Source organism: Phasianus colchicus, chromosome 12, assembly GCF_987193195.1.
Source record: "Phasianus colchicus chromosome 12, bPhaCol1.hap1.1, whole genome shotgun sequence".
In the NCBI taxonomy this organism is placed as follows: Eukaryota; Metazoa; Chordata; class Aves; order Galliformes; family Phasianidae; genus Phasianus; species Phasianus colchicus.
In genome coordinates, this window is record NC_143447.1 from 2,682,484 (window position 1) to 2,707,863 (window position 25,380).

Genomic DNA, 25,380 nt, shown 5'->3' on the forward strand with positions numbered 1-25,380 from the left:
AGTGCCTTGTGTCATTACTTTGTGGGGATGGGAACAAATAGGAAACATTCCCTGCGAAGAGAGGAAAAAAATTCTGGTTTTAGGGCAATTAAAAAAAATTATATATATATAATTTATAGTTAATATGTTATAATCATATATATAATAGAACGCAGGAGGCTGCCCAGGACACACAGAAAAAAAAATACAGAAATTATATATATGTGTGTGTGTATATATAATTATATATATGTATGTCTAAAGCAATGCAGGAGGCTGCCTAGGGCACTACGTAGCCCGGCCCTATTCAGCGCGGTCACAGCAGCAGCCCGGAGCGTTTTGCCTGCGTACAATGTCTCGTTACCCCGCATGCGCAGGGTAGGACACGCCCCCTCCTGCTCCTCATTGGTTGCTCTCTTCTCTGCTCGCTGCCATTGGTGGAGGGGCAGGGCGAAGAGCGCTGCTATTGGCGGAGGGGCGGGGCGACGCGCGGCCATGGCGACGGGCGACGGCGGCGGGCCCGGGGCTGCGGCCGCTACGGGCCGAGCGGGCGGGGGGCGGGGAGAGGCGGTGAGGGGCCGGGCTTGGGGGTGTGGTAGGGCAATTTGGGGCTGAGGGGGGCTGTATGGAGTGATCACGGGGCTGGGGGCTGGAGGAGCAGGGCCGGGTGGGGCTGTGTGGGCCCTGGAGTGGGGGTGTGGCGCACAGGGCCGGCTGTGGGGCTGCAGCGCGGGGCTCACTGTGCTGCTTTCCCTCCGCAGTCGCCTCGCAGTGACAGGAGAGCGGGCCAGCGAGGCGGAGGGGCCACGAAGAGCGGGCCCTACACCCTCAGCCGGGCCCCCGCCGCGCTGCGTAAGTGTGAGCTCCAATGGGGCCTCGTGTGAGGAGTTGACACCCCAATGGGACTCTCGGCCCTCACCCTCCCCTCGGTTGCAGAGAGGCAGCGGGAGCTGGCCAGGGCGGCACTGCGGCGGCACGGGCTGCTGGGGGGGCCCGGTAGGCTCCCAACCAAACTGACAGCCAAAAGGTCGGAGCCCTTCTGTAACCTAAATGTGGGGTTTATCTGTGTGTGGGAGTGCTTTGGGGGTGGGCTGGGGGGGCAGTGCTGTGGGGATGGGGTTGAGGATGCTGCAAGGATGGAGGTACTGCAAGGGTTAGAATGGAGGTGCTGCAAGGGTGGGGTTGGGGATGCTGTGAGGAAGGGGATGCTGCAAGGATGTGGGTGGGAATGATGCAAGGTTGGGGATGCTGCAGGGATGGGGATGGTGATGCTGTGAAGATAGGAATGCTGCATGGTTGGGGATGCTGCAGGGTTGAGGATGGTGGTGCTGTGAGGATGGGCATGCTGTGGTGATGCTGCAAGGATAGGACATGCCGTGTGCTGGGGACACGGTTTCCTGCTGCTGCCCATCACCTTGCAGCCATGTCCCCATGCACTTGCAGGTCAGTGAAGTTTCACAAGGGCTACGTGGCACTCAGCCAGACAGCGGATGAAAGCCTGGTGTCCCTGGATTCAGACAGGTGAGCATCCCATGCTCATTCCAGGTGGGTGTTTTTAGAGGGTCAGCATGCTGGATGAATGCCCAGGGGTGGGATTTGCAGAGGACTAGCCTATAAACCTCGTTCTGGAGGTTGATTTGCCTTGCTGCTTGGAGAGAATAAAGGTGCATCCATGATTGGGCTGGGCACCTCCTAGCAGCAAAACACCTCTGACCCAAATTTAGCAAGTAAACTCCTTAATTCCCTTGGGGCTTTTCGGAGGTTCCCTTGTCTGGCTGCTGAAGGAGCTTGCAGCACTCACTCTGACACCATCTTTTCATCCTAGTGACGGGGAGCTGGAATCGAGGGGCTCGTCTGGCTACTCCTCCGCTGAGGCAAGTCCAGGTTTGGCTCCCAGCCCCTCATGCAGTTCCTGTTGGAGTCCCCTACCCCATTTTCCCCTCAGGGCTCAGCACTTTGTCTTCATTTCTAATCACAGTTAGAACAAGCTGCTGCTTGTTCTTGAGGTTAACTAAAGCCTGCTGGTCTGTCCCCTGCTGTCACACCCACCACAGCATTAACCAGAACACCAGTGACATTAACAGGGAGCATTAATCAGCCCCATCTTCTCTCTCCCTTCCAGCAGGTGAACCAGGACCTGAGCCGGCAGCTCCTGCAGGATGGGTACCACCTGGATGAGGTCCCAGATGATGAGGACCTGGACCTCATCCCCCCCAAACCCACCACCTCCTCTTGCCCATGCTGCTTTGGGGATTCTCTCTCCTGTGTAGTCCAGTAGGTGCTGCTCACGTGGGAAGCCTCAAAAGCCACCATGTTTCCGTGTCCCCTGGGATGCTTGGTGGCACCCCAAGAACTCACTACATTATAGCACCCAGCCAGTCCCAAACCACTTCTTGTACAGAGCAATATCACAGGGGTGGTTCAGTGACATATGGCCACATGGGTGTCATTTGTCAGGGGTAAGGAGGGGACTCATACCAGTCCCATTCTTCAGCCTTGAACAGCTCAGACACTACGCACCTAGAGTGCCCTCAAACCATGACCTCACCTCTGCAGGGACACTGCTTGACACGGTCCTCCTGAATCTGTTCATTATGCAAAAAGGTCAGATTTGGAGCAGCTCCCCAAACTAGGCATCGTTACATTCTTTCTTTTGTCCATCCTTCTCATGCTGCAGCTGTGCAGGGCAGGAAGGTGCCCAAAGGGCTGCTTGCTTTTTTTTGGGATAGATGTATTTTTCTTTCTTGTTAGATACAAAAAGAGGTCAATGGCCTCTGTGTTTTATTTATGATATGTTCCCCCCTGGGGGCCCTTCCCAGTCATCAGTGCAGCTCAGCCCATTTGGGCATGGATTCAGGGCAGGAAAGTTCTGCCTGGTGCGGGTTTTATAAGCTGCCTTAAATCATGGTCCTGCTGTACTGTAGAGGACAATCAGCTTCTTAAAAACGAACCTTATTTAAATAATCTATGTCTAAAGAATTGAGAATTTTTTGTATACTCCTTGTTGGAGGAAGCACTCAATAAACTGGATCTTGTTACTCAAAATGTGTCTTGCTGCTCCCTTCCCAGATCCATCCTGTTTCCCTATGGATGCTGGTGTCCATCAGCCCTGCCACCTCCCTCACCACCACATTCCCCCTGAAGCTCCCATTTGGGGCTGGGGGAGCCAGCAGTGGATGTGCTGCCTCCTCCAGCTCCACACACAAGGCTGAGGACAAAGTCACCATTTTATTCATAGCACCGGTCACCTGAGGACCTCCAGACCCCACTGCCACATGAAGCCACTCCACTGGCAAGTGGACAAGGGGACATCCAGCACCCAGCTGATCCCAAATCTCCTTCCTCCCGGTGGAAGCCTCAGCATCACATTTGCAGGTGTAAGCAGCGGTTCCTAGAAGAACCCAACAAACCCAGAACACCAAACAAAACATAAATAATTGTCAGATGGTGTTAGCAGCACTGGTAAGGACTGGCCCTAGAGGCTGTGACACTATGGGGACACGAGTGTCTCAGCCCCAAAGAGCTGGTTCAGAAAGCAGAGGAGTGCAAGCTGCTTCTAGAAACTGCATGTAGGTTGCTTTGAGTTTCACTTCTGGGGTGACTTCTGAGCTACTGACCAAGCCTATTTTGGTTTCTATCTACCCTGGTGTGCGGGGATGCTGGGGGTCCTGCTCAGAGCAGGCAGCAGGCTCGGAAAAGCAGCATCCCCTCGGATGAGGACAGGTGCATGGAGATGCTCTCGTTGGCAGAGATGAAGATCACGGAGCCCCGGCGCAGGGTCATTTCAGATGCAGCAGCTGTAGAGGTGCCCATGGCCGTACCTTGGATCACCAGCAGGATACTGGCAGAGTCCAGTGCAGAGATGAGGTAGAGCTTGATCGAGGAGGGAATCTGCAACAGAACGGTGCAGATCTCCTGCAGCTTTCCTTCTCTTTGGGACTAAAGGCACTCATTCCCCTTCCCCACTCTTTCTGCAGACCCAAGACTCCTTCCTCCCTGTCCCTACACCCAAAGCTGCTCAAGAAGCTGAGTGAGTTCCAGGAAGAACGTGGGATGGAGAGGGGCTGGTCGCCATCCTCCAGCAAACCCACACTGAGAAACCCCAAGTTTAGGCAACATCAAGATGTCCAGAGAAATTGTGGACAGGATCCCTGGAGCCATGCTGGGTGGGACGCTGGGAACCTGGGCTAGTGAAGGGGCAGAGGATTGGTTTGAGATGGGCTTTAAGGTCCTTCTAACCCAACCCAACCCACCCTACATCCTGCAAAAGGGGAAGGAGCACAGTCAGGAAATGGGAAAGCTGGTGTTCCCACCAGCCAAAACTCATTCAGGAAGAAAACCTAGTACTGGGACACCATGAGATCAGCTGAGCAGCTCTGAGGTCCCTAAAAACACGCTCAGCTCACCTCTATCCTCATCAGTGTGAAGTCAGGCACAGGTGGGTCATAGATGAAGACGCAGGGGTCCAGAGGGCTCTGCACAGCTGGGAAGATCTTGGAGCTGCTGGGTGCTGGTGTGTAGTTGAGCATCTCACAGAGTGTGAGCACATCAATGAATTTGGGGGTGAGGCCAGCACGCACCGTGTTGTCTGAGCACGCCATGCACTCCACACAGTCTGTGGGGAAGGGATGTCACTGCACAGTGGTGGGATGGACCCTGTGCCGTGTGCCCATCCCTGAGCTCACCTCCCTGCAGGTAGGCGTGGGGCTCATTGGCCGCCAGGAACATGGCCTCGCCGGGCTCCAGCCTCACCACGTTGAGGAAGTAGATGGAGAAGCAGCCAATATCCCCGGGGAACTGAGCGTGCAGGCGCAGCAGCAGGTCCCCATTGCTTGCAGACGTGTCCTGCCCTTTGGCCGCTGCAAGAGGAGCACGGCTGAGATTATTGGGAGTCCACCCAAATGGAGCTTGGATCCTCCCCACAGATCGGGGTTCCACCATCCTACAGGTGGGAATTTTGCCCACCTTGTTGGGAAATCCTTTCCACCAGCAGGCTGAGCTGCTGGCTGAAGGTCTCCTTCTCGCTCTTCATCAGGCAGGTGAAGCAGACACGCAGGGCAGCCGAGACGCCGCGGGGATCATGGCTGGCACTGCGCTCCAACTGCTCAGCTGCCACCTCACCCACCAGTGCCCGCAGCTCGGGGACGGCTGTGATGGGGGCCAATCAGAGGCACTGCGAGGCCACCAGGATGGGCACCCCGCATCCCTCCTCTCCACCCAGCAGGGCTTACCCCGCAGGAAGGCAGCGATCTCCTCCACGGGCCGGAAGCCACACAGCCCCTCGAAGGGAGTGAGCGCGATGGCCATCTCGGGTTTGTGGTTGGTATCGGGGTAGTGCTGGGGGAACTGGGCGTGCAGCTTGGCTGCCAGCTCCTAGGGGGTGACACAGGGATGTCCCCACAGCCGGGTGGTGGCAGCATCACCACAGATAGAAATTGGGGTACGCTTACCTTGTTGGGGTGAGCCTGGATGGAGAGGGCGGTGCGGACGGACAGCACCTTGAAGAGGAAGGGCAGGCAGCCGCCAAAGGCATCGCACACTTTGGGGCCCAGGCAGGCGGGGTGCTCGGCCAGCCAGGAGCCCAACGTCTGCGGAGGGTCACGGCCATCCAACACCTCGGCGTCACCGCTGGGATGGGCGCCCATCCATAGCTGGGGGATAACGTTACGGCCCGGTCAGCCGCGGAGGGACGGCGGGACACACGGACGGCGGGACACACGGACGGCCTCACCTCGGCGTACGGCCGCTCGGGCTCGATGCTTGCCGCGGGGTCCCCGCTGGCCACCAGCTGTGCCACGGCGCTGCGCAGCCCGCAGTGGCCCCAGGCGTAGTTCCTCACCGGGCAGCGCAACGGGAACACTGCGGGACAGGGGGGACGCACGTCACCGCCGCTGCCGCCAACGCGCTGTCCGCCCCCCCGGGACGCCCCGCCCGGCGCTCACCTCGCGGCTCCGCCATGTGCGCTGCCGACGCGTTCCCCCCGGAGCGCCGCCTGCAGGGCCGGTCACAGCACGCCCCGCCCCCTCCCGTGGCGTCGTGACGTCACATACAGTCGACGCACGCTGAGGTCACGTGGCGCTCTGCGCAGGCGCGCTGGCGTTCCCGGAAGCGGTAGAGAAACGGCGGAGGGCGGCAGCGCGGAGCGGAGCGGCGACGCCCGGCCGGCACCGCCTACATGTCGAGTTTCGACACCAACCCGTTCGCCGATCCGGTGGACGTGAACCCTTTCCAGGTGCGCTCCGGGCCCGCTCTCCTTTTTCCCTCTTCTCTTCCTCCCCGCTCCGCTCCCTTCCCCTCCCCTCGCGGCCGGCGAGACGTGGCGCTGAGTGAAGCCGCTCTGTCCAATGGCGGCTCCGCTCCTGCCGGCCGCAGCCAATCGGAGCGGTGGGGCGGGACCGGGGGGGGGTGCGCATCGCTGCAGTGTCCGGCGCCCCCCGGGGCCGCGCTCGTGGGGTCCGGCGTTATTTGGGGCCCGGGGCCTGCCTCGCTCCCGGCCTCGGCCTTTCCGGGGGCTGCGGGGGCTGAGAGCTTCTTGTTGTTACTGGCGGGGGGGCCCACGGCATTTCTCTGCGGTCAGTACGGCCCAGCGGGAGCCTGTGCTGCGGCCGTTTGGTGTTTGTCCGAGTTCGAGCAGCGCTTGGGCACCTCTCAGACACAGGGTTGGGTTTGGGTGGGTCTGTGTGGAACCAGGGACGGGCTCAGGTGTCTCTGTGGGACCCTTCCTGCTGGGGTGCTCTGCGATGCTGTAAGAGCAGGTGAGGAGTAGCTCCGTGGGTTGAACACAGGCACAGTGGGCTCTTTTTTGGACAGTTGTTGTGTTATTTCAGCAACCCCGTGGTGTTCCAGGTGAGCTCTCTCACCTTGTGCTCAGTCTTTGCATTCCCTTATTCTGTGAGAATGGAGGGAAGCAGAGGAGTATCCTTCCTAGCACCAGTTGTTGTCTTGAAGTACTGCAGCTTGCACCTTGCAATTCTGTGTCAAGACAGAATTTTAGGAATCAGGCTGGACCTGAGCACCTCATTGAGCTGTGGGTGTCCCTGATCGTTGTGGGGGAGTTGCACCAAATGGCGTTTAAGGGTCCTTTCCAACTCAAAACGATTATGTGATTCTTTTAAGCTTTCCTATTAACACAATTCGTTTCAAATGGAGAATTATTCCACGCTTGGGAACCTGAAATGATGACAGTTGCCACCGTGTGTCTATACAGACTGTAGGGGCTGTGATGAGAGGAGCAGCAAGGGATCTGCTGGCAGTATAGGTCGGTCCTATAACTGACAGTGTGTCCCTGAGGCAGACTCAGCCCAGCTGGGTGAGTGCCTTCAGGTTACAGGCTTCCCCTGGGCTCTGGAACAGGAAACAGCTTGAGGAGATTTGCAGGAGTCCAACAAGCAATTACTCATCAGGAAGGAAAAGCACATGACGTCCAGAGCTGAGAAGAGCATGGTTGCTTCCCTAAAGGAGGACAGCCAGATGCTTTGCTGCATGGGTAGCAGCCTGCAAAGCATCTCAGTGATCAGCTGGAGCCACGTTTTCTGTGTTTTGCATCATGAAGGATCAGCCTTGAGTTCATTTCCAGAGGATCAGCTGTCTGTGAGTTTGCAGCTGGTGGAAATAACCTGTGATATGTCCGTGGTTTGTAGAAGCTGCACCGCTCAGGGCACACTGACGTGTGTCCAAACACTGCAAGGCTCTGCTTTTTGTATATCATTTAGGCACACTTGTGTAGTGGCAGGCAGTTCAGCTAATTAAGTACTTAGGTTAAAGCTGTGCTGGAAGATGAGAGATCATTTAATATCAAGCAATGGCTAAGTGGAGTGGTAGCATTCTTCCCATTGGTGTTACTGGAAACAGTGCTGTTCTCCTGGCTTTTCTGATAGCAGTGCCACTTTTTTTAACTGCAGGGCTTCCCTTCCCTCTGGAAACAAGGGATGGAAAGAAAAAACACATGCCTAGTTGTCCCAGTGCATCTCCTCATTCCCAGCTGCTTTTCCTTCAGTTTAATGATTCTCTTCCAATGGTGTGCAGCTTTTCCTTTCTTATTCCTGCGCTTTTATGAAGGTTTCCTTTCCTCCTACAGTCATCTGCTGGATGTCAGATGGGCTGAGCCCTTGCCTGCCCTAACTGAAGCTACAGTGTGGGCACAGAGCAGCTATGGTGTGCTAAGCAGTGTGCCCAGCAGCGAGGGGAGGTGCAGCATTACTCATTAACCACCCTCTGCACCTCTCACCTGGTAGGAGGCCGCACTAAAAGCCCAGGGGATCTCTGTGCTGAAAAGAACCAAAGGACTTTTCCACAACACATGGGCTCAGTTGGCCTCTGCACACTGGAATTGTTCACTCTTGCTCAGTCTCAGCCTGAAATGCTTCTTGCCTCGTTAACCACGGAATTGCCTGAGCTCAAGATGCGAGTTGTTGGCGGAAGGAGGAATAAAAAATGGCTTCTTTTAGTTTTCTTTGGCTACACCCATATTGACAGGCTGTTCAACCAGGCAGCTGGATTTCTGAGCTCACAAAGAGCCTCACTTCCGTAATTATTGGTGATAGGAGTGCTGCTGAGGTCAAAATCTATTAAAAATAATCTGTTTACGGAAAGCAACATATATAAAATGCTGTGTGCTTTGCAGATGAAGAGAGGGAGGCACTTTCAAGTAGGAGCTGCTGTGAGTACAAATAAAAATGTTGTAGTTCTTCAGATTTGCTTCCTGGCTACGTAGGAGCATATATCTCTGTGTGCCCAAGGGACAGCACTGTCACAGAACCGTGTGAGCTGCCTCCAGCTGGGAGAGCTGGAGGACCAGAAATGTTCTGGGCTGGTGTCCTCGGCTCACCCGGCTGCTGAGTCAGGCAAGCTGCCTGCAGGGATGCTGTCTTCTGGATTCAGTACTCATCCCAGCAAGCCAGTGTCTGTCCTCACCCCACTGAAGGCATCACAGGCCACGAACATCACCTAGCAGTCGTGTTCCCAGTTAGCAGAGGGCTGGGAGGTGGGCAGGTGGTGGTGTTTGAGCTCGTGGAGCCTTGTGCCTGATGCTCATTTGGCTTTGCTCTCTTCTTTCAGGATCCCTCGGTGACACAGCTCACAAATGCTAGCCAGAGTGGCTTGGATGAATTCAACCCCTTTTCTGAGAGCTCCCAGCTGGTATGTATGTGTTTGCACTGGGTATTTTGGCATTGGTTTCAGCAGTCTAAAGGTCCCTTGGTAGGTGCAGCTTAAATGAAGAAAAAAAAAAAAAGAGGCATTCACAGCTGATTTCCCCAGGGACGTTGTGTGCGTGGCAGGCTGCAAGCCAGAGAGCACTGAAACTCCTTGCTGGAGCTCTGTGTTCCTCTGGAACTGTTTCTCCCAGTAAAGCTGTGTGAAGAGGAAGATGTGTCGTCATCAATATTTATTTGGTCTCTGCACTGGGAGCTGAGCTGCCACACTTGGTAGCACCAATGGATCACTGCAAGAGCTTCGATCTTGTTTCCTGGTTGCTGAGATGGGGAAAAGGAGAGCAGGAAACAGGGATAAAAATAATACTTGTGATTTAGACAGCTGCTCAGAATCCCACCTGCTTTCTCTTTTGCCCGATGCCCATAATCCTTGGGTGCCACATTCCTGGGGTGTTAAGGAAGGAACACATTTTTGAGAGCATAGAATTGCCTCCTGTTTGTTGCAGCCGTGCTGATGTCTGAGCTGTCCTTTGCTTAAAGAAGCAGTGTGTGACATTGTTCCCTTCTTGCTCTTTGCTTTCAGACAAATGCAGCGCGGACGGCGCCAGCCACGCAGCCCTCTGGCCACTCACAGCCTGCTGTTCTGCAGACATCTGTGGAGCCCACCCCACAGGTATGGGAGAAGGAGCTCCTCTGTGAGTTGGAGCCGTGGGATAGCTCTGCTGGGGCAGAATAATGCCACTGGGTTTTGTTCAGCTGTGCACAGTGAGGTCAGAGGGTCTCCTGGGGAGCCACCCCATCTTTGAGGGATGGAAAAGGTTAGGGTGGGTCTGAAGCTTCCAAAGTTGTATCTGGGAAAGTCCTTGTTAGACCAGAAAAGCAACATGTAGTGAAAGGAGATCGAGGCAAGACTTTGATGGGAGCCCATAGGCAGGGGGATCTGCTGTCTTACAGGCAAGGGTGTAAGACAGGTGAGGGTGAGGAAGTATGTGTGCCTTATGGGGGCAGGCATGTGCCTTGCAAGTGAGATATTGGATGGCACTCAGAGCAACAAAGCTAGCTGGAAAGTAGAAGCAGCTGCAAGGAAAGCATAGCTTTGCTGAAAGGAGATGGAATGGAGCCCCTTGAGGACTCCTACCCTATAGTAGGTTAGGAGGGGAACCCCTGGACTGAGTCCTGCATCAGTTTTAATCTAGTCCTCCAGCACGTAAGGCAGGAAGCCAGCTTCAGGATGTTCCACAGGCACCCAGTTTTCAAACTGTCCTCCTTTGTTATTGAATTTGTGTTTCTCTTTCAGTTTGGCATCTGATGTGCTGGCAGTTGACATTGCCACTGTCTTGGGTGGGGAAGGGCTGAAGGACTTACTTTCATTCTGCCTTCTTTAGGCTGTGGCTGCAGCAGCACAAGCTGGGCTGCTTCAGCAGCAGGCAGAACTAGAGAGGAAGGCAGCTGAGCTGGAGAAGAAGGAAAGGGAATTGCAGAACAATGCAGCCAGCATTAATCGTGAGTAGTGCTTCCTGCCTTGTCTGCAGCTACGTGATGCCTGGGGATGCCCGTGCTGCTTGGTTTATCTGCTTGGCTGCTGGTAGAAGTGGATTTGGCCTGTCCAAAGGAATGCCTCGCTTTGTCTCTAGCTTTTCATGGCTGAGGCAGCCCTGTGGGGCTGCACGTGCCCCTTCATGGCTTATAGTGTAACTGTCTACTGAAGGGCTGGGCAGGAAATGAGCTCTGAGATGAGTTACTGGAGTCCAGCTCTGGCTTTTTATCAGTTTCAGTGCTATCTTAATCAGAGCAAAACAGTATTTCCCCTAACCCTGAATGATTGAGCCTGGACTCATAGTCCCGAATGCTCATGATGGTTTTTGGCCATCACGCACACTCTGCCTCCCACAGAGGAAAGCTTTCAACTCTAGGTTGCTCTACCTTGCTGCTGCCATTGGGGTTAATGCATCCCTGCTCAAACCCGGTTACCCACCGAGACCCAGCCTCCCCCAAGGTGTTGATGTCAGTAGATACGAGTGCAGCTTACAAACAGAAGGCATGCCAATGGCTCTTCTGACCAAAGAGCAAGCAAAGAACTGTTCTTTTGTCCCTTCCACAGCAAGACAGAACAACTGGCCACCCCTTCCCAGGAAGTGTCCAATCAAGCCGTGCTTTTATCAGGATTTTTCTGCAGACATCCCAGCTGACTACCAGCGGATATGCAAGATGCTTTATTACTTGTGGATGTGTGAGTAATGACCTGAACTGCCATAAAAATTCTTCCTATGGAGGTTCTGAATCAAGTGCTGAACTTTGCTCTGCGCTAAATGCTGCAGGTGTTGTCTGCACAGGTAAAATAATGCCTCTCTTCCTTGTCTGTGAAGACATGTCAAGGTCAGCAGGTTGAGATTTTGCTTTGGGAATAGCTCATCTGTTGGTAGTTGTAGAACAGACACTTTTACAGTGTGAGGCTCAGAAAGATGGTGGGTAGTGCACTTGGGGGATCAGGTACAAAACACTCTCAGCTGCGTCTGTCAGTTGTGATGCTGATTTAAGAATTTAAGAATGGTTTGTAAGCAGCATGGGCAGATGAGGTGCTTAGGTTGAGCCCTGTTTTCCTTCCAGTGAAGGAAAGGAAATCAGATGGCCAAAAGGAACTTTTGCAGAGCTTCATGTGTCCAGCGAGAGATGCTTGTGGAGATTTGAGTTTCCTGGGAATTGACTGATGCTTCTTCTCTCTTCCATCCTGACCAGTGCATTCAGTTACTCTGCTCCTAAATCTGCTCGCTTGCTTGGCATGGTTCACGGTTCACACAGAAAAAGGAGTAGACTTTGGTCTCTCGATCCTGTGGTTTGTTTTATTCACCCCTTGTGCCTTTCTCTGCTGGTACCGACCGATCTACAAGGCTTTCAGGCAAGTACTGTTTTCCACTGTGCTGGGGAATAGAGCTTGCAGTGGGAGGAGCTTTGGCTTGATCAGTTCCAATATGATATTGCCTGCAGGATTTTTCCAGCTCTTTGCATTCTTGAACAGATCAAACCCACTTGTGCCTAAATATATTAGAAATATCTGATGGAATTTGATTATAGTGATCCTTTTTATTGTGAAATCCAGGCTTAGCTAACATAAGGTCCTACCTTTTATAAAGAAAACTGTTTGTGCAGTCATTTGTTGAGCGTGCTGTGCCTGTTAAGGGCAATGTCTTCACCCCATCTCCCCCTGGGCAGTGGTGGTGTTGCAATATGCAGTGGATGTATTTGAAGTCTTATCACTGCACAAGTTCCTTCTGAAACCACCTTCCTTTAGCAGGAAGTTCATCACTGAAAATGTTCCCTCTTCTCAGAAGAGGGAATCTGTCCAGGAATTATGTCTTTGAGTTTCACTCCTGCTGCTGTCTCTCCTGCAGGTCTGACAGCTCCTTCAGCTTCTTCGTCTTCTTTTTCGTCTTCTTCTGCCAAATAGCAATCTACGTCATCCAGGCTGTTGGCATCCCTGGCTGGGGAGACAGGTAAGCTCAGCTGAGCAAGCTGGTGCAGCCCTGCCCTGGTGTCAGGAGCTATGGGGCCTGGTGCTGCTCTCTTGCTGACAGCTGTCTGTTCCTTCTCCTGTGTCTCTCGCCTGGCATGCAGTGTTGGCAGGTCTCAGCTGGTGTGTCTGTCTCCTCTGCTCATCCTCTCTTAGTCCCAGTGAAGGCACACACGCTTCTGCTGCTGCCACAGCCTTAAAGAAGTGTGTGGAATCTCTCAGTCCTGCTCTGTAATTCTTTTCCTAAGCGTTTCCCATCCCTCTGTTACACTGATCGTGTCTCTAAATAGAGCCTTCCCTGGTGGTAGGGAAGGCTTCCTCCCTTCTCTGGGGGCTGTAGCACTGGGGTGAGGAATCTCTCACCCTTTCTAGTTGGCACAGTAGTCCAGGTCCCCAAATAGTCCCTCCCCTCACCACAGCAAAAGCAATGGATTTCTTTTCACCTTGCTGTGTTGGCTGCAGATCAGATTCTCGCGTTCCTGCTGTGCTTGTGAGAAACAGAGAAAAGGTTAACAGCCAGTGGTTTTCCCCTGAGGGAGAGCCTTCAGGAGATGAGTGCAGTGAAAGTGCTCTCTATTTTTGCCCGCTGCCTGCAGAACAGCTCATGGGCAGAGCTGTCCTCGTGCTCCCTCCCACCCCTTACTCATGGGGGACTGGGAGGGGGCACACTCCATTTTTAGTCCAGCGTTGGAGAGCATGCGTTGAACTTTCAGCTCTGTCTCCTCGAGCCAGACAGCAGATTTATTTTTAGCTGCAGTGCATGGTGTTGCATTTCTGCTTTTCATGCACAAGGAGTTGCACAGCACACTGAGTGAGCCAAACCATCCTGCTGGGTCTCTAGCCTCCTGGTGGCCCATGGCCTGTTCGTTTGCTCAGCTGGAGAGCTTCTTTCCTGTAGCACTGCAAGAGGATGATGTTCCGAGTGAGGCATCTTGGTGTTTTGACCCAAAGCCAAACTCTGAGATTTCTCAGAGTCGTCTTAGGAGCTGGCAGTTGTCACAGGAGAGCTTTTTTTTGCAGCCTTTCACTTCATTCCCTCCTCTTTCTCCCCTTCCCATCTCTTGGAGAGCTGTCACTATGACACGTAGCTCTGGGCTCCGGATCTGCCATCCAGTTCTCAGCCATACCAGCTAGATTTTGAGGTGTTTGGACTGTCGTGATTTCTAACAGCACCTGCTTGCTGCCTGAAAGCGGGGTGCTGCTGGGGACAGAGCTGTAACACACCATGCTTACCCCACTCTCTCTTCCAGTGGCTGGATTGCGGCGCTGTCGGAGCTGCGTGGAAACATGGCTGTGGCCATCATCATGATGGTGGTGGCAGGGTTCTTCACGCTCTGTGCAGTTCTCTCGCTCTTCCTCCTCAAGCAGGTGAGTGGTTTGGAATTGCAGAATCCCTGTGGCTGGGATATATGCTTGTGGGGTTGCCACCTCTCATCTTTTGGGCTGGGGATTGGCGTTTTCCTGAAGATGGAGTCAGAGCATTCCCAAAATGGTGCTGGTGGTGCTTTCTGTGTCAGTGCTGAACGGCTTGGACTCAAGCGTCAGCAAGTGGCTGCTCTGGGAAGGGGACAGGAGGAGCAGACGCTGTGGCAAGGCATGCCATTAACAATCCAGAGGAGTTGGCCAGCAAGCTCTCAAGCTTCACCTTCTTCAAACACACACCTCAAGCTCACACACCAGAAGTGTGAGCGACAGAACGGCTCTGTGTGCATTCCATACACCTGCAGGCTGATGTTTCTTTCTCTTGCTCTGTTTCCCAGGTGCATTCCCTGTATCGGCGCACAGGAGCCAGCTTCCAAAGGGCTCAGGAAGAGTTTTCCCAAGGCATCCTCGCCAACAGGAGCTTCCAGAACGCGGCGGCCGGGGCGGCCTCCTCAGCTGCACACAGTGCTTTCCGGGGCAATTAGCCCTCCCCAAGGGCCACTTCTGCCTCGCTTCCCCTTCCATTGTCACCCCAACCTTCATTTTCTAACGATGCACTTTTCATGGGTACCATGTTAGCTCTGTGATGCCGACTCCAATGAGAAGAGATCTGCATTTTTAGCTTCAGCTGGCCTCGGTTTGTGACAGTTAGTTTCCCTGCTTTGCTCAAGGACGTGGGGAGAGGGGGAGATGTTCTCCAAAGCAAATATCTATCTCTGTCCGGGCCACACAGAGCGTTTGTCTCTTCCTCCTCTCACCCAGCCTGTAGCAGGGAGGTGAGAAGCAGGAATTTCGATTTTACTTTCTTTTCTATCGGCCTGTGCTATGAACAACTTGATTTCATCTGCTGTTTGTTTTTTTTCTGGGGGGGGGGAGGGGGGATGGATTTTGTAACTTGCATGTAGTTTGTTGTTAATTTTACGAGCGGAAAACTGTACCTCTGGTTTACTACACTTAACACGATGCTGCATTTTGACCTCTTTATGTGCTCCACAGCCTGAGTGATGTGGCACGAGGGAAAACCTGGGAGCAGGTGGGGCTTTGGGGGGGAGGGGGGGGAGGGATTGTGCTCATTATTCCCACCTTGCAGATTTGCCTCTGTTCACCAGGGGTGCAGCACGGGGGGAGAGAAGGGATCGGTGGGAGATGGAGAGGTGGGATTTTGCTTTACTCGCGTGTCCGTGCTGGAGGTGAGGAGGGGGGGGGTGGGTTCCCACCGCACGGAGCAGAACGAAGGCAGCAAAGCGACGCGGTAGAAGGAAATAAACGCTCCACCAGCCTGCCTCTTATCCCAGTGACCCAGCTGAGAAACACCGTGGGCAGCGAAACCCGCCCCTTCCTGCCGGGGCGGAGCTGCGGACGGAGCCGAAGCCGGAACCGGGCGGCGGGGCGGCATGGCCGGGGGGGGCTGCGCCCCACCGCGCCTGGAAGGCTTCGTGCTCACCGAGCGCCTCGGCACCGGCACCTACGCCACGGTGTACAAAGCATACAGCAAGGTGCGGGACCACGGAGCTTTGCACCCTGCGGGCTCTCCATCCTTGAGATCCTACGTTTGGGGAGGGCGGAATCTCGGAGGTTTGTAGGGTGTGGGGTTGATCCACGGTGGTCTCCGCTCGTCCCCCGGCAGAGGGACACGCGCGAGGTGGTGGCTGTCAAATGTGTGAGCAAGAGGAGCCTCAACAGGGCCTCGGTGGAGAACCTGCTCACTGAGATCGAGATCCTTAAGACCATCCGGCACCCACACATCGTGGAGCTCAAGGACTTCCAGGTGGGGCTGGGGGCATCCCATGGAGCTGGGGGATCCTATAGGGTTGGAGCTTCCCGTAGGGCTGTGGTATCCCATGAGGCTGGGGGCATCCCATAGGGCTGGAGCTTCCTGTGGGACTGGGGTATCCTGTGAGGTGGTGGGCATCCCATGAGGCTGGGGGATCCTGTAGGGTTGGAGCTTCCCGTAGGGCTGAGGTATCCTATGAGGCTGGGGGCATCCCATAGGGCTGGAGCTTCCCATGGTGTTGGGGGCACCCCATAGGGTTGGAACTTCCCATAGGGCTGGGGTATCTTGTGAGGTCGTGGGCATCCCATGGGGCTGGGGTCCCATGGGGTTAGGGGCATCCCCACGGGGCTGGGGGATCCCATAGGGCTGGAGCTTCCCATAGTGTTGGGGGCATCCCATGGGGCTGGAGAATCCTATAGAGCTGGGGTATCCTGTGAGGTTGGGGTACCTCATGATGCTGGGGGCTTCCCATAGGGTTGAGGGATTCCGTAGGGCTGGAAATTCCTATGGGACTCGAGGCATCCTGTAGGATTGGAGCTTCCTGTGGGGCTGAGGATCCCATGGGGCGGTGGGTCGGCTCGTGGCCCCTTGGGCTCTGGTGTGATGCAGTGAAGCCAGCTGGGTCGTCTTGCAGTGGGACAGTGACCACATCTACCTGATCATGGAGTTCTGTGCTGGTGGGGACCTCTCCCGCTTCATCCGTATGCGGCGGATCTTGCCTGAGAAGGTGGCTCGTATCTTCCTGCAGCAGCTCGGTGAGGACCATGTGGGTTTGAGGGATGAGGACCATTGGGACTCTTGGTGTCAGTGCCAGCATCCCACCTCCATGCTTACCTTTCTAGCCTGCGCCCTGAAGTTCCTCCACGATCACAATATCTCCCACCTGGACCTCAAGCCGCAGAACATCCTGCTCAGCACCCCAGAGAACCCCCAGCTGAAGCTGGCAGGTCAGGTCCCTGGCCCTAGGATGTTATGGGGTGGTGGTGGGTTATCCCTGACCGTGCTTTCCCCATAGATTTTGGCTTCGCACAGTACATGTCACCATGGGATGAGAAGCACGTGCTGCGAGGCTCCCCACTCTACATGGCCCCTGAGATGGTGTGCCGCCAGCAGTACGATGCCAGGGTGGACCTGTGGTCAGTGGGCGTCATCCTTTATGGTGGGTCCTTCTTTTGTGCACCCATCTCTCTACACCCTATAATCCCCTAGCACCCCAGTGTCCCAAAAGGTGGGGACCAACCCCATTGTGGGTAGGAGACCATGTGCACCTGGACAGACCGTATTGTGGAGCCATATCAGGGAGCTACAGAGGGGAGGGGAATCAACTCTTTGAAAGGGTAAATAACTGCAGGACGAGGGGAAATGGTTTGAAGTTGAGGGAGGGGAGATTTAGGTTGGATGTCAGGGGGAAGTTCTTTACAGAGAGAGTGGTAGGTGCTGGAACAGCTGCCCAGAGAGGCTGTGGATGCCCCATCCATCCCTGGAGGTGTCCAAGGCCAGGTTGGATGGGGCCCTGGGCAGCCTGGTGTAGTATTAAATGAGGAGGTTGGTGGCCCTGCATGTAGCAGGGGGGTTGGAGATTCGTGATCCTTGAGGTCCCTTCCAGCCCTGGCCATTCTGTGATTCTGTGGAGGGTCCATCCTGATGTGGGTACACTCCAGCCCTATGGGTGCTGGGTGACATTTGCCATGTTAACATCTACCATAATGATGTTGACCATGGCGATGTCCACTGTGTTCATGATGTCTACCCTGGTCATGTCCACTATGGACATTTGTTTGTCCACTGTAGGGCAGAGGGAAAAGCCATGGGACCCTTGGCTTGACGTCCCCCCTGGTGGGACCAAGAAGACTACAGGGTGCTCCCCAAAGTGACCCCCTCACCGCTCTCCTCTTTGCAGAGGCACTTTTTGGGCGACCCCCCTTTGCCTCCCGCTCATTTGCTGAGCTGGAGGAGAAGATCCGCAGTGACCGAGCCATCGAGGTAACGTTGAGATGGCACAGGGTAGGGCCCCACTGTGTTGTGCCACCCGGTGCCACCGCTGTCCCTGCCCAGCTGCCCAGCCGACCCCTGCTGTCCCCGGAGTGCCGAGATCTCCTGCAGCGCCTCCTGGAGAGGGACCCCTTAAAGCGCATCTCCTTCGAGGAGTTCTTCGCCCATCCCTTTGTGGACATGGAGCACGTGCCTGGCCCTGAGAGCTTCTGCAAGGCGGTGAGTGATGGGTGGATGGATGGGATGTGGTGGGACCCAACCCTGGTCCTGAGCCCTCATTACCTCCAGACCAACCTGGTGGTGGAGGCGGTGAAGAAGGATCAGGAGGGGGATGCGTCTGCTGCGCTCAGTCTCTACTGCAAAGCTCTGGAGTACTTTGTGCCCGCTCTGCACTGTGAGTCCCCGTGTTCCTGAGTGGACAGAAAGGGGCAGAGGATGGAGCTCATCTGGTTGGGTGTGGGATTGTGGCACCCCCAGGATGTGCTGCAGCTCCCACCCCTGATGTTGGACCCCCTTTTGCCCCCAGATGAAAGCGACGCTCGTCGCAAAGAAGCCATCCGGGCAAAGGTGAGTGTGGGGTGGGAGGGACCATCCATTGGGGTGTCCCCGTGGCACCATGCTTCACCCGGCCCCACTGCCACAGGTGGGGCAGTACATCTCAAGAGCAGAGGAGCTGAAGGTGCTGGTAGCTTCCAAAAGCAAGAACCTCCTGCAGCAGGGAAACCCGGCCAGGGAGATCCTCAAAGGTGTTCTATGGGGCCGAGCCAGTGTGCGTGGTGGGGATCTGCCTGTGGGGTCTCCCAGCAGGCTGAAGGTGTTCCCCATCTGTCTCCTTGCAGAGATGGCCAAGGACAAGCCACGGCTCTGCACTGCACTGGAGATGGCCTCGGTGGCCGTGGCGAGGGTGAGTGCTGGATTTTGGGGTCCTAATGCTCATGGGGACAGAGCCCACCCTCGTTTCTCCTGGTGACAGCCAGGGTCTCTTGCAGGAGGAGGAAGGCAAGGATGACGGTGATACCCTTGAGCTCTACCAGCAGAGCCTGGGAGAGCTGCTGCTACTCCTGGCTGGTGAGTTGGGAAGGAGGGGGGAGGTCAGGGGGATGAGTCCTATGCCCTGGTGACCTCACGCCCGCACCCTGCAGCAGAGCCAGCGGGGAGGAGACGGGAGCTGCTGCATGCGGAGGTGAGCCCCAGCACCCGCCCCGACCCCGCCAGCCCCACGGGGACACTGCACTGACGGAGCTCCCTGTGTCTGTCCGCCAGATCCAGACCCTGATGGCCCGGGCGGAGTACCTGAAGGATCAGATCAAGGTAGGGCTGGAGGAAACGTTGGTGTTTGGGGTCTGACGGTGGTGGCTTTGTGCTACTGATGGTGGTGGTTTCTCTGCCCGTGCAGATGCGGGAGGCGCAGTCTATGGGCAAAGAAGCTCTGGCAGACTCCGTCCGGAGCTGTGAGTCCCCACATCCTTTTATCTATGAGCTCTATGCCTGCAGAGACCTCCCAGCCAGGTGACCGTCCCCTCTGTCCTTTCCCCCCCGCAGCTTGCACCTTGCAGTGATGCCCAACGGGATGCTGCTGGCGCCGCGGCGCTGCAGATGGCCGAGGAGACGGCTGGGCTGAGCGTGACTGCATTTTCCCGTCAGGAGGAGTCCCTGCCTGGAACGTCTGCTGCAGCAGCAGCCTGCGTGCCCGCGGCGGGCAGGTTATTCCACTCCAATTCCCTTCGCTGGCTGGGCAGCGCGGCGGCGGCTGCTGCTGCTTCGTGCAGGCACGCGGCTCTTGCGTGCACAGCCTGCAGCTCACCCCGACCCATGGGGAAAGGCAGGGGGGGGGAAAAAAAAAAGAAAAAGCACGGCACCGATCGTTGGTGGTTTGTGGCACGGGGTTTTGCTTTGCTGGGAGCGGGGCAGCGTTGGAAGCTGCTTGTTCTGTGTGCCTGATGCTAAAGCGATTTGCACGGGGAGCGGTGTTGCCTCATTGGTGGCGTGAGGTCTGGCCAGTTCTCAGCCCGTCCGTGGAAATCGGGTGCAGGGAAAAGCTGCAGGCCCCAGGGAAGGGGCTGGCTCTGTGTGTGCTGCAGTGCTCGGGGCTGGCAGGCTCTGTGCTCTGCGATGGCAACGATGCACCAAAAATCTCATCCCTGGGGGCTGGCCCCTGCAGAGCCTCGCACCGACGCTGCGGAGCAGGGAGCTGTTCTCCAAATCTGCTGTATTTCAGGAGATGTAATTTATCATCTGGAATAAATACTATTTGGGGGTTTCTCCACGTGCCTTTAGGGAGACCAAGGGGTTGGATGCCATCCCATCCAGATGTGTGTGGTGGCAGCGGTGTCACCCAAAGCCACCACGCAGAGCGGGGCCCCAGGCTGTGACCTCCTCTTGCAGAGACCTTTTTATGGGATTTTTTTTTGCCGCATTATTCTGAGCAGAGATTATATCCCGAGGCTTTAAAGAGCTTTCAAGCCTCCCGCCCTTGCAGCCAGTGAGCACGATCACATATGCCTTCACGCTCTGCCTGAGATGCGCCCCAATCTGGAGCTGTGTCCCCAGGGTTGGTGTCGGGATAGTTTAGGGTCAGATTGTACCAGCTCTCCTTGACATTGAGGCTTGCAGCTACGGAGGTGATGCTGTGCTCCCCCCCTAATGCTGTGGGTTGAAAGGGATTGGGGGAGGTGGGTCAGTGTGATTTTTTTGCTCCCCCCCAGGTTTTAAGATGCTCCCCCTAAAGCCTCTTAGATGCAGGGAAAGAGAGACGTGGGGTGCTGCTGCATGATCCCCTTAATCCGATTGTCCTTCCAGCAGCGTCCTGCGGGGAGGTTTAATTAACTGCAAATAACAACAACAACAAAAAAAAGGGAAAACAACCCAAAGCGTGCAGTGAGATTCCCCCATCCCTGGGTGGTGGCTCATTTGTTTCTCCACTTTTAACCATTACTCATGTGGGGCTCTGTGCGTGGGGGAAGCGCACCGGCCATCACACCATTGGCACAGTGGCTCCTCGTGTCTTCCCAAAGAAGGGCTTCCCATCCAATCCATGGAATCATTGAAGTTGGGAAGGAACCTTAAAGGTCATTTAGTCCAATTCTCTGCAGTTGGGGAGGAATGCTGATTTATTTATTTTTTTTCCTGGGCACGCTGAGCACAAAGCCCGCATGGGTGTCAGCAAAGGTGCTCTAAATGTGGTGCTTCCACCAGCCAGCACTGAAAAACGCCATCACCTATAATGTCGGAGGGAGCACTGTGAGAGAAAGGAATGCATAGACATCTCCTGGTATTTATTCCAGCGGCGATAACGGTGCCGTGGCACGGGGACAGCATAGGAGGTGTAACACTCGACTGAGCACAGCACACGACCACATCACGACAGAGAAGGAAGCGTTTTCCCTTATGGGGTCACTTTCTGCCCCTTCTCCCACACGGAGCCGATCCCACCCCGGGAGATAGGGACGCCAAGCCATCCCTTTGCTCTTAACCTCAGACCGGACCGCAACCCAACAACAAAACCACGCACGGGGATACCGGCACGGACGGAGCGGGGACATCTGGGTCAGGGCTTAACACGGCTCAGAAGGAGGACCTGGCTCACATGGACATCAGTGGGTCCCCATCGCTGCAAGGCTGAGGGTGTCGCGTCGGTTGGGTCACATCACGGCGCATTTCTCGGCTGATTGCTTCAGGTCCTCTAGCGTGGCCGAGGCTTTGTCCTTCAAGGAGTCAAGGTCCAGGTTCTGGATGTTGCTGAGCTGACCGATGACAGAGTTCTTCTCTTCTTCCTCCTCGTTGTCCTGCTCGATCATCTTGGCCAGCTCCTTGGGCAGCTCCACGTCGCCTCCCACCAGCTGGATCTGGTTGTCGTCGGTTTCGTTCTGAAAGTCAAAGCGAGGGGTGGTGGGACCTCGTGTAGCAGCAATCCAGAATTGACATCCTTGTGCCTACGTGGGCTTTGGCAGCCAACCCAAGGGTCGGTCCCTAGCATGCAGGTGGGATGCTGCCCATGAGCTCCATCCCTCAATGACCCGGAGGCGACATGGCCAAGCAGAGCTCAGCACGCACTGGGGAGCAAAGCAAGAGCCGATGTGCAAAGAAGATTGAGCCAGCATGGCTCTAAATTGCCTTCCAGCTCCCATCCAAGATTTGGGCACCCAATTAAGCTACACGTATGCCTAACGACTGTGCCCACCGGCGAGCGTATTGGGGTCAGCTCTGCGCTGAAGAGCTTGCAAGAGGCAGACCAACTGCCAAGCGGGATCAGGAATGAGCAGAAGAAACTTGTCTAAAGATTGGAAGGGACATCTCAAGCACGAGGAAGCAGCAAAAGGATTGAGGGCCGTAGCTCAGCAAGTCCCCCACTTCCCCCGGAGGAAATCTCCATCTTTTTCTCTGCCTTTCTTCTTTTTTGGCAGCAGAAGACAGATCCTCCAGCTGTTGTTTGCTGGTAGTTATGTGGGTGCAAGGAGCAGCGGGGCGTTCATCCAGGCTGGACCAAGAATCTCCAGCAATAAGAACAATATCACTTGGCTGAGCTGACCTTTCCAAACTAAAATTAGCCCGGCTCCAATTCACAGCATTCACCACCGAGAGCTGCAGAAAGGCTCTCACTGAATGCCGGGTGTGTTTTGGGGAGGGGGGAACGCTTGTGGCAGCTCCAAGAGCTGAATTGTCACTGATTGAATTGTTCCCAGTGAATCGCTCGTGGGGTGGAAGTTCCAAAATTGGGATCCATCTCGGAGGTGTTTGCCAAATTATCTATTGAGCTGGCGGATCCAGTGGGGAAGGAGCCACGCTCTGCTCACAGCTATGGGGATGGCAGCCTGGAGTGGAGGGGGCTGTCCCTCAAGGAGATGGGGTTGGGGGCAAAAGAGGGGAATTGGGGGATGAGCGTGCATGTTGGGGTCCTCTTCTTTGGGATGGTGGAGCTGGTGGTGCTCAGAGGTGGCTGGAGGGTCTGATGGAATGGTGCTTTTTAGGGGAATGGAGTTATGCTTTGGGATCTGGGGCTCACAAACCCCTGGGGGAAGTGGTTCCTATCGGTCCTCCCATTTTCCCTGTGCCATACCTTGGGGAGCCGATACTTGTCTCGGAAGTGGGACCTGACCGTGGCCCTCTCTGCCTTGCGCTGGGCAAACTGGGCATCTCGCTCCATCCTGTGAACCACACAGGGCAGTTATGAGTGCCCCCACCACCTTATCACCTCCCCCCCCCAAACAAGGTATTCCCCATCTTCTTCACAAAGTCCCGATCCCCCCCCGTTGTTTGTTTGTTTGTTTTTTTTTACCCCCACTGCACAGCCAGAAAGGAGAAAAAATCCCCGAGGAAGCGGATTAAGGGATTAAGGGGGGGGGGAGAGGTTCATTAAACAGCGTCCTGGCCCTGCCACCCCCACCATTGTCTTCCCCTATGCACAGAGAGCTCCGGGACCTCATCCCAACCCACATCCCCCCCCCCCCCAGCACTCACTTCTCCTCCACCAGCTGCCGCTGATACTCCTCATACTCCTCACGGGTCATGCCTTGAGCCTCTGCTGGGGACTTCTCACCCTCGCTCTTCTCCTCGCCTCCCAGGCCACCCGTCAGGTTCTTCAGCTGCCCCCCAACCATGCTCTTCACCATGAACGCCATGGCTGCGGGGTGTGGGGTGCTGGGAAATGTGGGTACCGCGGGGAGATGGGATGCTCAGAGAATGGAGGAAATGAAGGTGTTGGGGTGTTTGGGGGGAGGGAGCGACTAAGATGCGCGAGGAACTGGAGATAGGGGAAGAGAGGATGTTCAGAGCACTGGAGTGATGTGGGTATTGAGGGTAGGGGAGAGATGGGATGCTCGGGGAACTGGGAGCTGTGGGTAACGGGGAGGTGGGATGCTGAGGGAAGCAGGAGATGCAGATACCAGAGGTAGTGGGGAGATAGGATGCTCGGGGAACTGAGAGATGCGAGTATTGAGAGTAGCAGAGAGACGGGATGCTCAGGGAACTGGGAGATGTGAGTAACAGGGAAGTGGGATGCCCAGGGAACAAGGAGCTACGAGTAGCAGGGTTAGCGGTGAAATGGGATGTTCAGGGAACTGGGGAGATGCAGGTATCGAGGGGGCCGGAAGGATGGGATGCTCAGGGAACCGGAGCTGTGGGTACCAGGGGCAGAGGGGAGATGGGATGCTCGGGGAAGCGAGGAAACGCGGGTATTGGAGGCAGCGGGGAGATGGGATGCTCGGGGAAGCGGCTACCCTAGAGCAGGGAGAAAAGGAGCTGAGTTAGCGGGGAGCCGCGCGAGTTGTGCTGCCGGTGCGCCGTGAGACCGAGGGGATACCCGGTGCCGGGGGTGCCCTGAGTCCCTTCTTACCGGGCAGCCTGTGCTCAGCGCCGGCCGCTCTTCGCTCCGGGATGCCCGGCGCTCCGCCCGGGGGTCGCTGGGGGCGGCGGGCGCTGCAGCTCCGCGGCGCTGACAGCTCCGTGTGAACGAAGCGGGGCGGCACCGCCCGGCCCGGACCCCCGCGGACCCCCCCGGTAAGAGGCGGAGCCGCTCCGCCCCCCGGTGTTGTTGGGGGGGGTGAGGGCTGAGGGAAGGGGTGAAACTTCACGGGGTCGTGTGGAGCCGGAGGGGGATCGGGATCGCTGGTTGATATCCTTCCCTCCCTCCCCCTGCCCCGCTCTGCCCCCCGGTGGAGCAAACCCACGGGAGACCTTTTTGCTCGTCGTTGTTCTATTTCTTAATTTTCCTTTTTTTTTTTTTTTTTTTTTTTTTTTTACTTTTTCCTGAAGGAAAAGGACCGGATTTGGCACCCCTCGAGTTGTCGCTCGCTCCTAGCCTGCAAGAGCTGGCGCGCCCCGAAGCGCGCTGTTAATGATGTTAATTAATTCTAATGCAAGCTGCCACCTCTCCCTGCAAGCGCTGCCTTGGACGAGCGAACCTGGCATCCCTCGGCCGCAACCCCGGAGCTGAGGAAGGCGCAGGCACCCATTGCACGGCCCCGCATCCCCTTCCCACCCCGCTTCTACTGCTGCCTTCCCTTTGGCCGCAACCCCGGGGGCAGCGCGCAATTAACGGCGTTTCCACGCGCCTCCCTTCCAGATGGCCAGCCTGGCTTTAGCGTGCATTTCTCCCTCTTTTCTTCTCCTCCCGTGAAAATACACGGCGTACCCCGGCTCCAATCCCGGCTTGTAGGAAAATAATTTCATTTCAGAAATTTAAAGACAATCTCCGCAGATTAAAATGATGGAACAGCTGTGGAGTGATGGAGCAAAGTGAGCTGGGGGGGGGGGGGGTTGAGGGAAGCATTGCCTCCCTCCCCCTTTTGCCCAACGTAGCACCAGGTCTTAAAAGGAAAACAGCATGATCTTGGTGCATTCTGCTTGGCCATCCCTCTGCTTTGAGCACGGGCCTTTGTGGGTGACCCCCCCCCACCCCTGCTCCCCCATGGAGCTCTCCAGATCTGTGCTCACAGATTGCTTTTTGGGAAAGCAGGGCTGGTGCTCAGGATCCAGCCCTGTGGGTGTCACCTGCTTGGGTGTGCAGCACCTGGATGCAGGGCTGGGAGCACGCCTGCAACCCGCCTTGGTTAACA

General features: G+C 55.9%; 5 protein-coding genes across 8 annotated transcripts; 3 read left to right on the top strand and 2 right to left on the bottom strand.

Moving 5' to 3' along the window:
* The first annotated feature begins 461 nt into the window (after positions 1 to 461).
* FAM219B (family with sequence similarity 219 member B) lies at positions 462 to 3,032 on the top strand. 2 transcript variants are annotated; one of them, XM_031588007.2, is made up of 6 exons: positions 462 to 549; positions 741 to 831; positions 916 to 1,006; positions 1,423 to 1,500; positions 1,805 to 1,853; positions 2,102 to 3,032. In XM_031588007.2, exons 1-6 carry the CDS (start codon positions 475 to 477, stop codon positions 2,255 to 2,257), a joined length of 540 nt encoding a protein of 179 aa, XP_031443867.1. In that variant the 5' UTR covers positions 462 to 474; the 3' UTR covers positions 2,258 to 3,032. The 2 variants fall into 2 exon arrangements, with proteins under 2 accessions (XP_031443867.1, XP_090004770.1); XM_090148644.1 differs by having other exon boundaries at positions 2,105 to 3,032.
* A 381-nt stretch (positions 3,033 to 3,413) lies between these two features.
* Positions 3,414 to 6,062, bottom strand: MPI (mannose phosphate isomerase). Its single transcript, XM_031616288.2, has 8 exons — positions 5,922 to 6,062; positions 5,711 to 5,838; positions 5,430 to 5,630; positions 5,211 to 5,352; positions 4,945 to 5,127; positions 4,665 to 4,838; positions 4,386 to 4,594; positions 3,414 to 3,870 (listed from the first exon to the last, which is right to left on the bottom strand). Exons 1-8 carry the CDS (start codon positions 5,935 to 5,937, stop codon positions 3,652 to 3,654), a joined length of 1,272 nt encoding a protein of 423 aa, XP_031472148.1. The 5' UTR covers positions 5,938 to 6,062; the 3' UTR covers positions 3,414 to 3,651.
* Positions 6,063 to 6,071: 9 nt separating this feature from the next.
* SCAMP2 (secretory carrier membrane protein 2) lies at positions 6,072 to 15,043 on the top strand. The gene is made up of 9 exons (XM_031616290.2): positions 6,072 to 6,211; positions 9,037 to 9,117; positions 9,715 to 9,804; positions 10,517 to 10,634; positions 11,233 to 11,361; positions 11,868 to 12,027; positions 12,521 to 12,622; positions 13,890 to 14,007; positions 14,400 to 15,043. Exons 1-9 carry the CDS (start codon positions 6,155 to 6,157, stop codon positions 14,544 to 14,546), a joined length of 1,002 nt encoding a protein of 333 aa, XP_031472150.2. The 5' UTR covers positions 6,072 to 6,154; the 3' UTR covers positions 14,547 to 15,043.
* Positions 15,044 to 15,141: 98 nt separating this feature from the next.
* On the top strand, positions 15,142 to 20,103 carry ULK3 (unc-51 like kinase 3). Of its 3 annotated transcripts, none has more exons than XM_031616292.2 (16): positions 15,142 to 15,557; positions 15,689 to 15,829; positions 16,470 to 16,590; positions 16,678 to 16,782; positions 16,851 to 16,994; positions 17,736 to 17,818; positions 17,891 to 18,046; positions 18,116 to 18,221; positions 18,354 to 18,394; positions 18,471 to 18,573; positions 18,667 to 18,731; positions 18,817 to 18,895; positions 18,973 to 19,010; positions 19,091 to 19,138; positions 19,224 to 19,278; positions 19,370 to 20,103. In XM_031616292.2, the coding sequence occupies exons 1-16, from the start codon at positions 15,456 to 15,458 to the stop codon at positions 19,384 to 19,386; spliced, it is 1,404 nt and encodes a 467-aa protein (XP_031472152.1). In that variant the 5' UTR covers positions 15,142 to 15,455; the 3' UTR covers positions 19,387 to 20,103. The 3 variants fall into 3 exon arrangements, with proteins under 3 accessions (XP_031472152.1, XP_090004769.1, XP_031472151.1); XM_031616291.2 differs by having other exon boundaries at positions 15,145 to 15,557; positions 18,970 to 19,010; XM_090148643.1 differs by lacking the exon at positions 18,973 to 19,010.
* A 634-nt stretch (positions 20,104 to 20,737) lies between these two features.
* CPLX3 (complexin 3) lies at positions 20,738 to 24,467 on the bottom strand. The gene is made up of 4 exons (XM_090148645.1): positions 24,159 to 24,467; positions 23,285 to 24,043; positions 22,884 to 22,971; positions 20,738 to 21,693 (listed from the first exon to the last, which is right to left on the bottom strand). The coding sequence occupies exons 2-4, from the start codon at positions 23,443 to 23,445 to the stop codon at positions 21,469 to 21,471; spliced, it is 474 nt and encodes a 157-aa protein (XP_090004771.1). The 5' UTR covers positions 23,446 to 24,043; positions 24,159 to 24,467; the 3' UTR covers positions 20,738 to 21,468.
* Positions 24,468 to 25,380: the final 913 nt, after the last annotated feature.

Bases quoted from the DNA above. Each gene is read 5' to 3' on its own strand.
- SCAMP2 (XM_031616290.2), top strand. From the start codon at position 6,155: ATGTCGAGTTTCGACACCAACCCGTTCGCCGATCCGGTGGACGTGAAC. The intron at 6,212-9,036 runs GTGCGCTCCGGG...CTCTTCTTTCAG, and splicing joins TGGACGTGAACCCTTTCCAG to GATCCCTCGGTGACACAGCT. The intron at 10,635-11,232 runs GTGAGTAGTGCT...TCCCTTCCACAG, and splicing joins CAATGCAGCCAGCATTAATC to CAAGACAGAACAACTGGCCA.
- CPLX3 (XM_090148645.1), bottom strand. From the start codon at position 23,445: ATGGCGTTCATGGTGAAGAGCATGGTTGGGGGGCAGCTGAAGAACCTG. The intron at 22,972-23,284 runs GTGAGTGCTGGG...TGTGGTTCACAG, and splicing joins CGGCAGCTGGTGGAGGAGAA to GATGGAGCGAGATGCCCAGT. The intron at 21,694-22,883 runs GTATGGCACAGG...TTTGACTTTCAG, and splicing joins ACAAGTATCGGCTCCCCAAG to AACGAAACCGACGACAACCA.
- FAM219B (XM_031588007.2), top strand. From the start codon at position 475: ATGGCGACGGGCGACGGCGGCGGGCCCGGGGCTGCGGCCGCTACGGGC. The intron at 1,007-1,422 runs GTCGGAGCCCTT...ATGCACTTGCAG, and splicing joins ACCAAACTGACAGCCAAAAG to GTCAGTGAAGTTTCACAAGG. The intron at 1,854-2,101 runs GCAAGTCCAGGT...TCTCCCTTCCAG, and splicing joins CTGGCTACTCCTCCGCTGAG to CAGGTGAACCAGGACCTGAG.
- MPI (XM_031616288.2), bottom strand. The intron at 5,128-5,210 runs GTAAGCCCTGCT...CCCCCATCACAG, and splicing joins GATCGCTGCCTTCCTGCGGG to CCGTCCCCGAGCTGCGGGCA. The intron at 4,839-4,944 runs GTGGGCAAAATT...CTCCTCTTGCAG, and splicing joins GGAAAGGATTTCCCAACAAG to CGGCCAAAGGGCAGGACACG.
- ULK3 (XM_090148643.1), top strand. From the start codon at position 15,456: ATGGCCGGGGGGGGCTGCGCCCCACCGCGCCTGGAAGGCTTCGTGCTC. The intron at 15,830-16,469 runs GTGGGGCTGGGG...GTCGTCTTGCAG, and splicing joins TGGAGCTCAAGGACTTCCAG to TGGGACAGTGACCACATCTA. The intron at 19,139-19,223 runs GTAGGGCTGGAG...CTGCCCGTGCAG, and splicing joins ACCTGAAGGATCAGATCAAG to ATGCGGGAGGCGCAGTCTAT.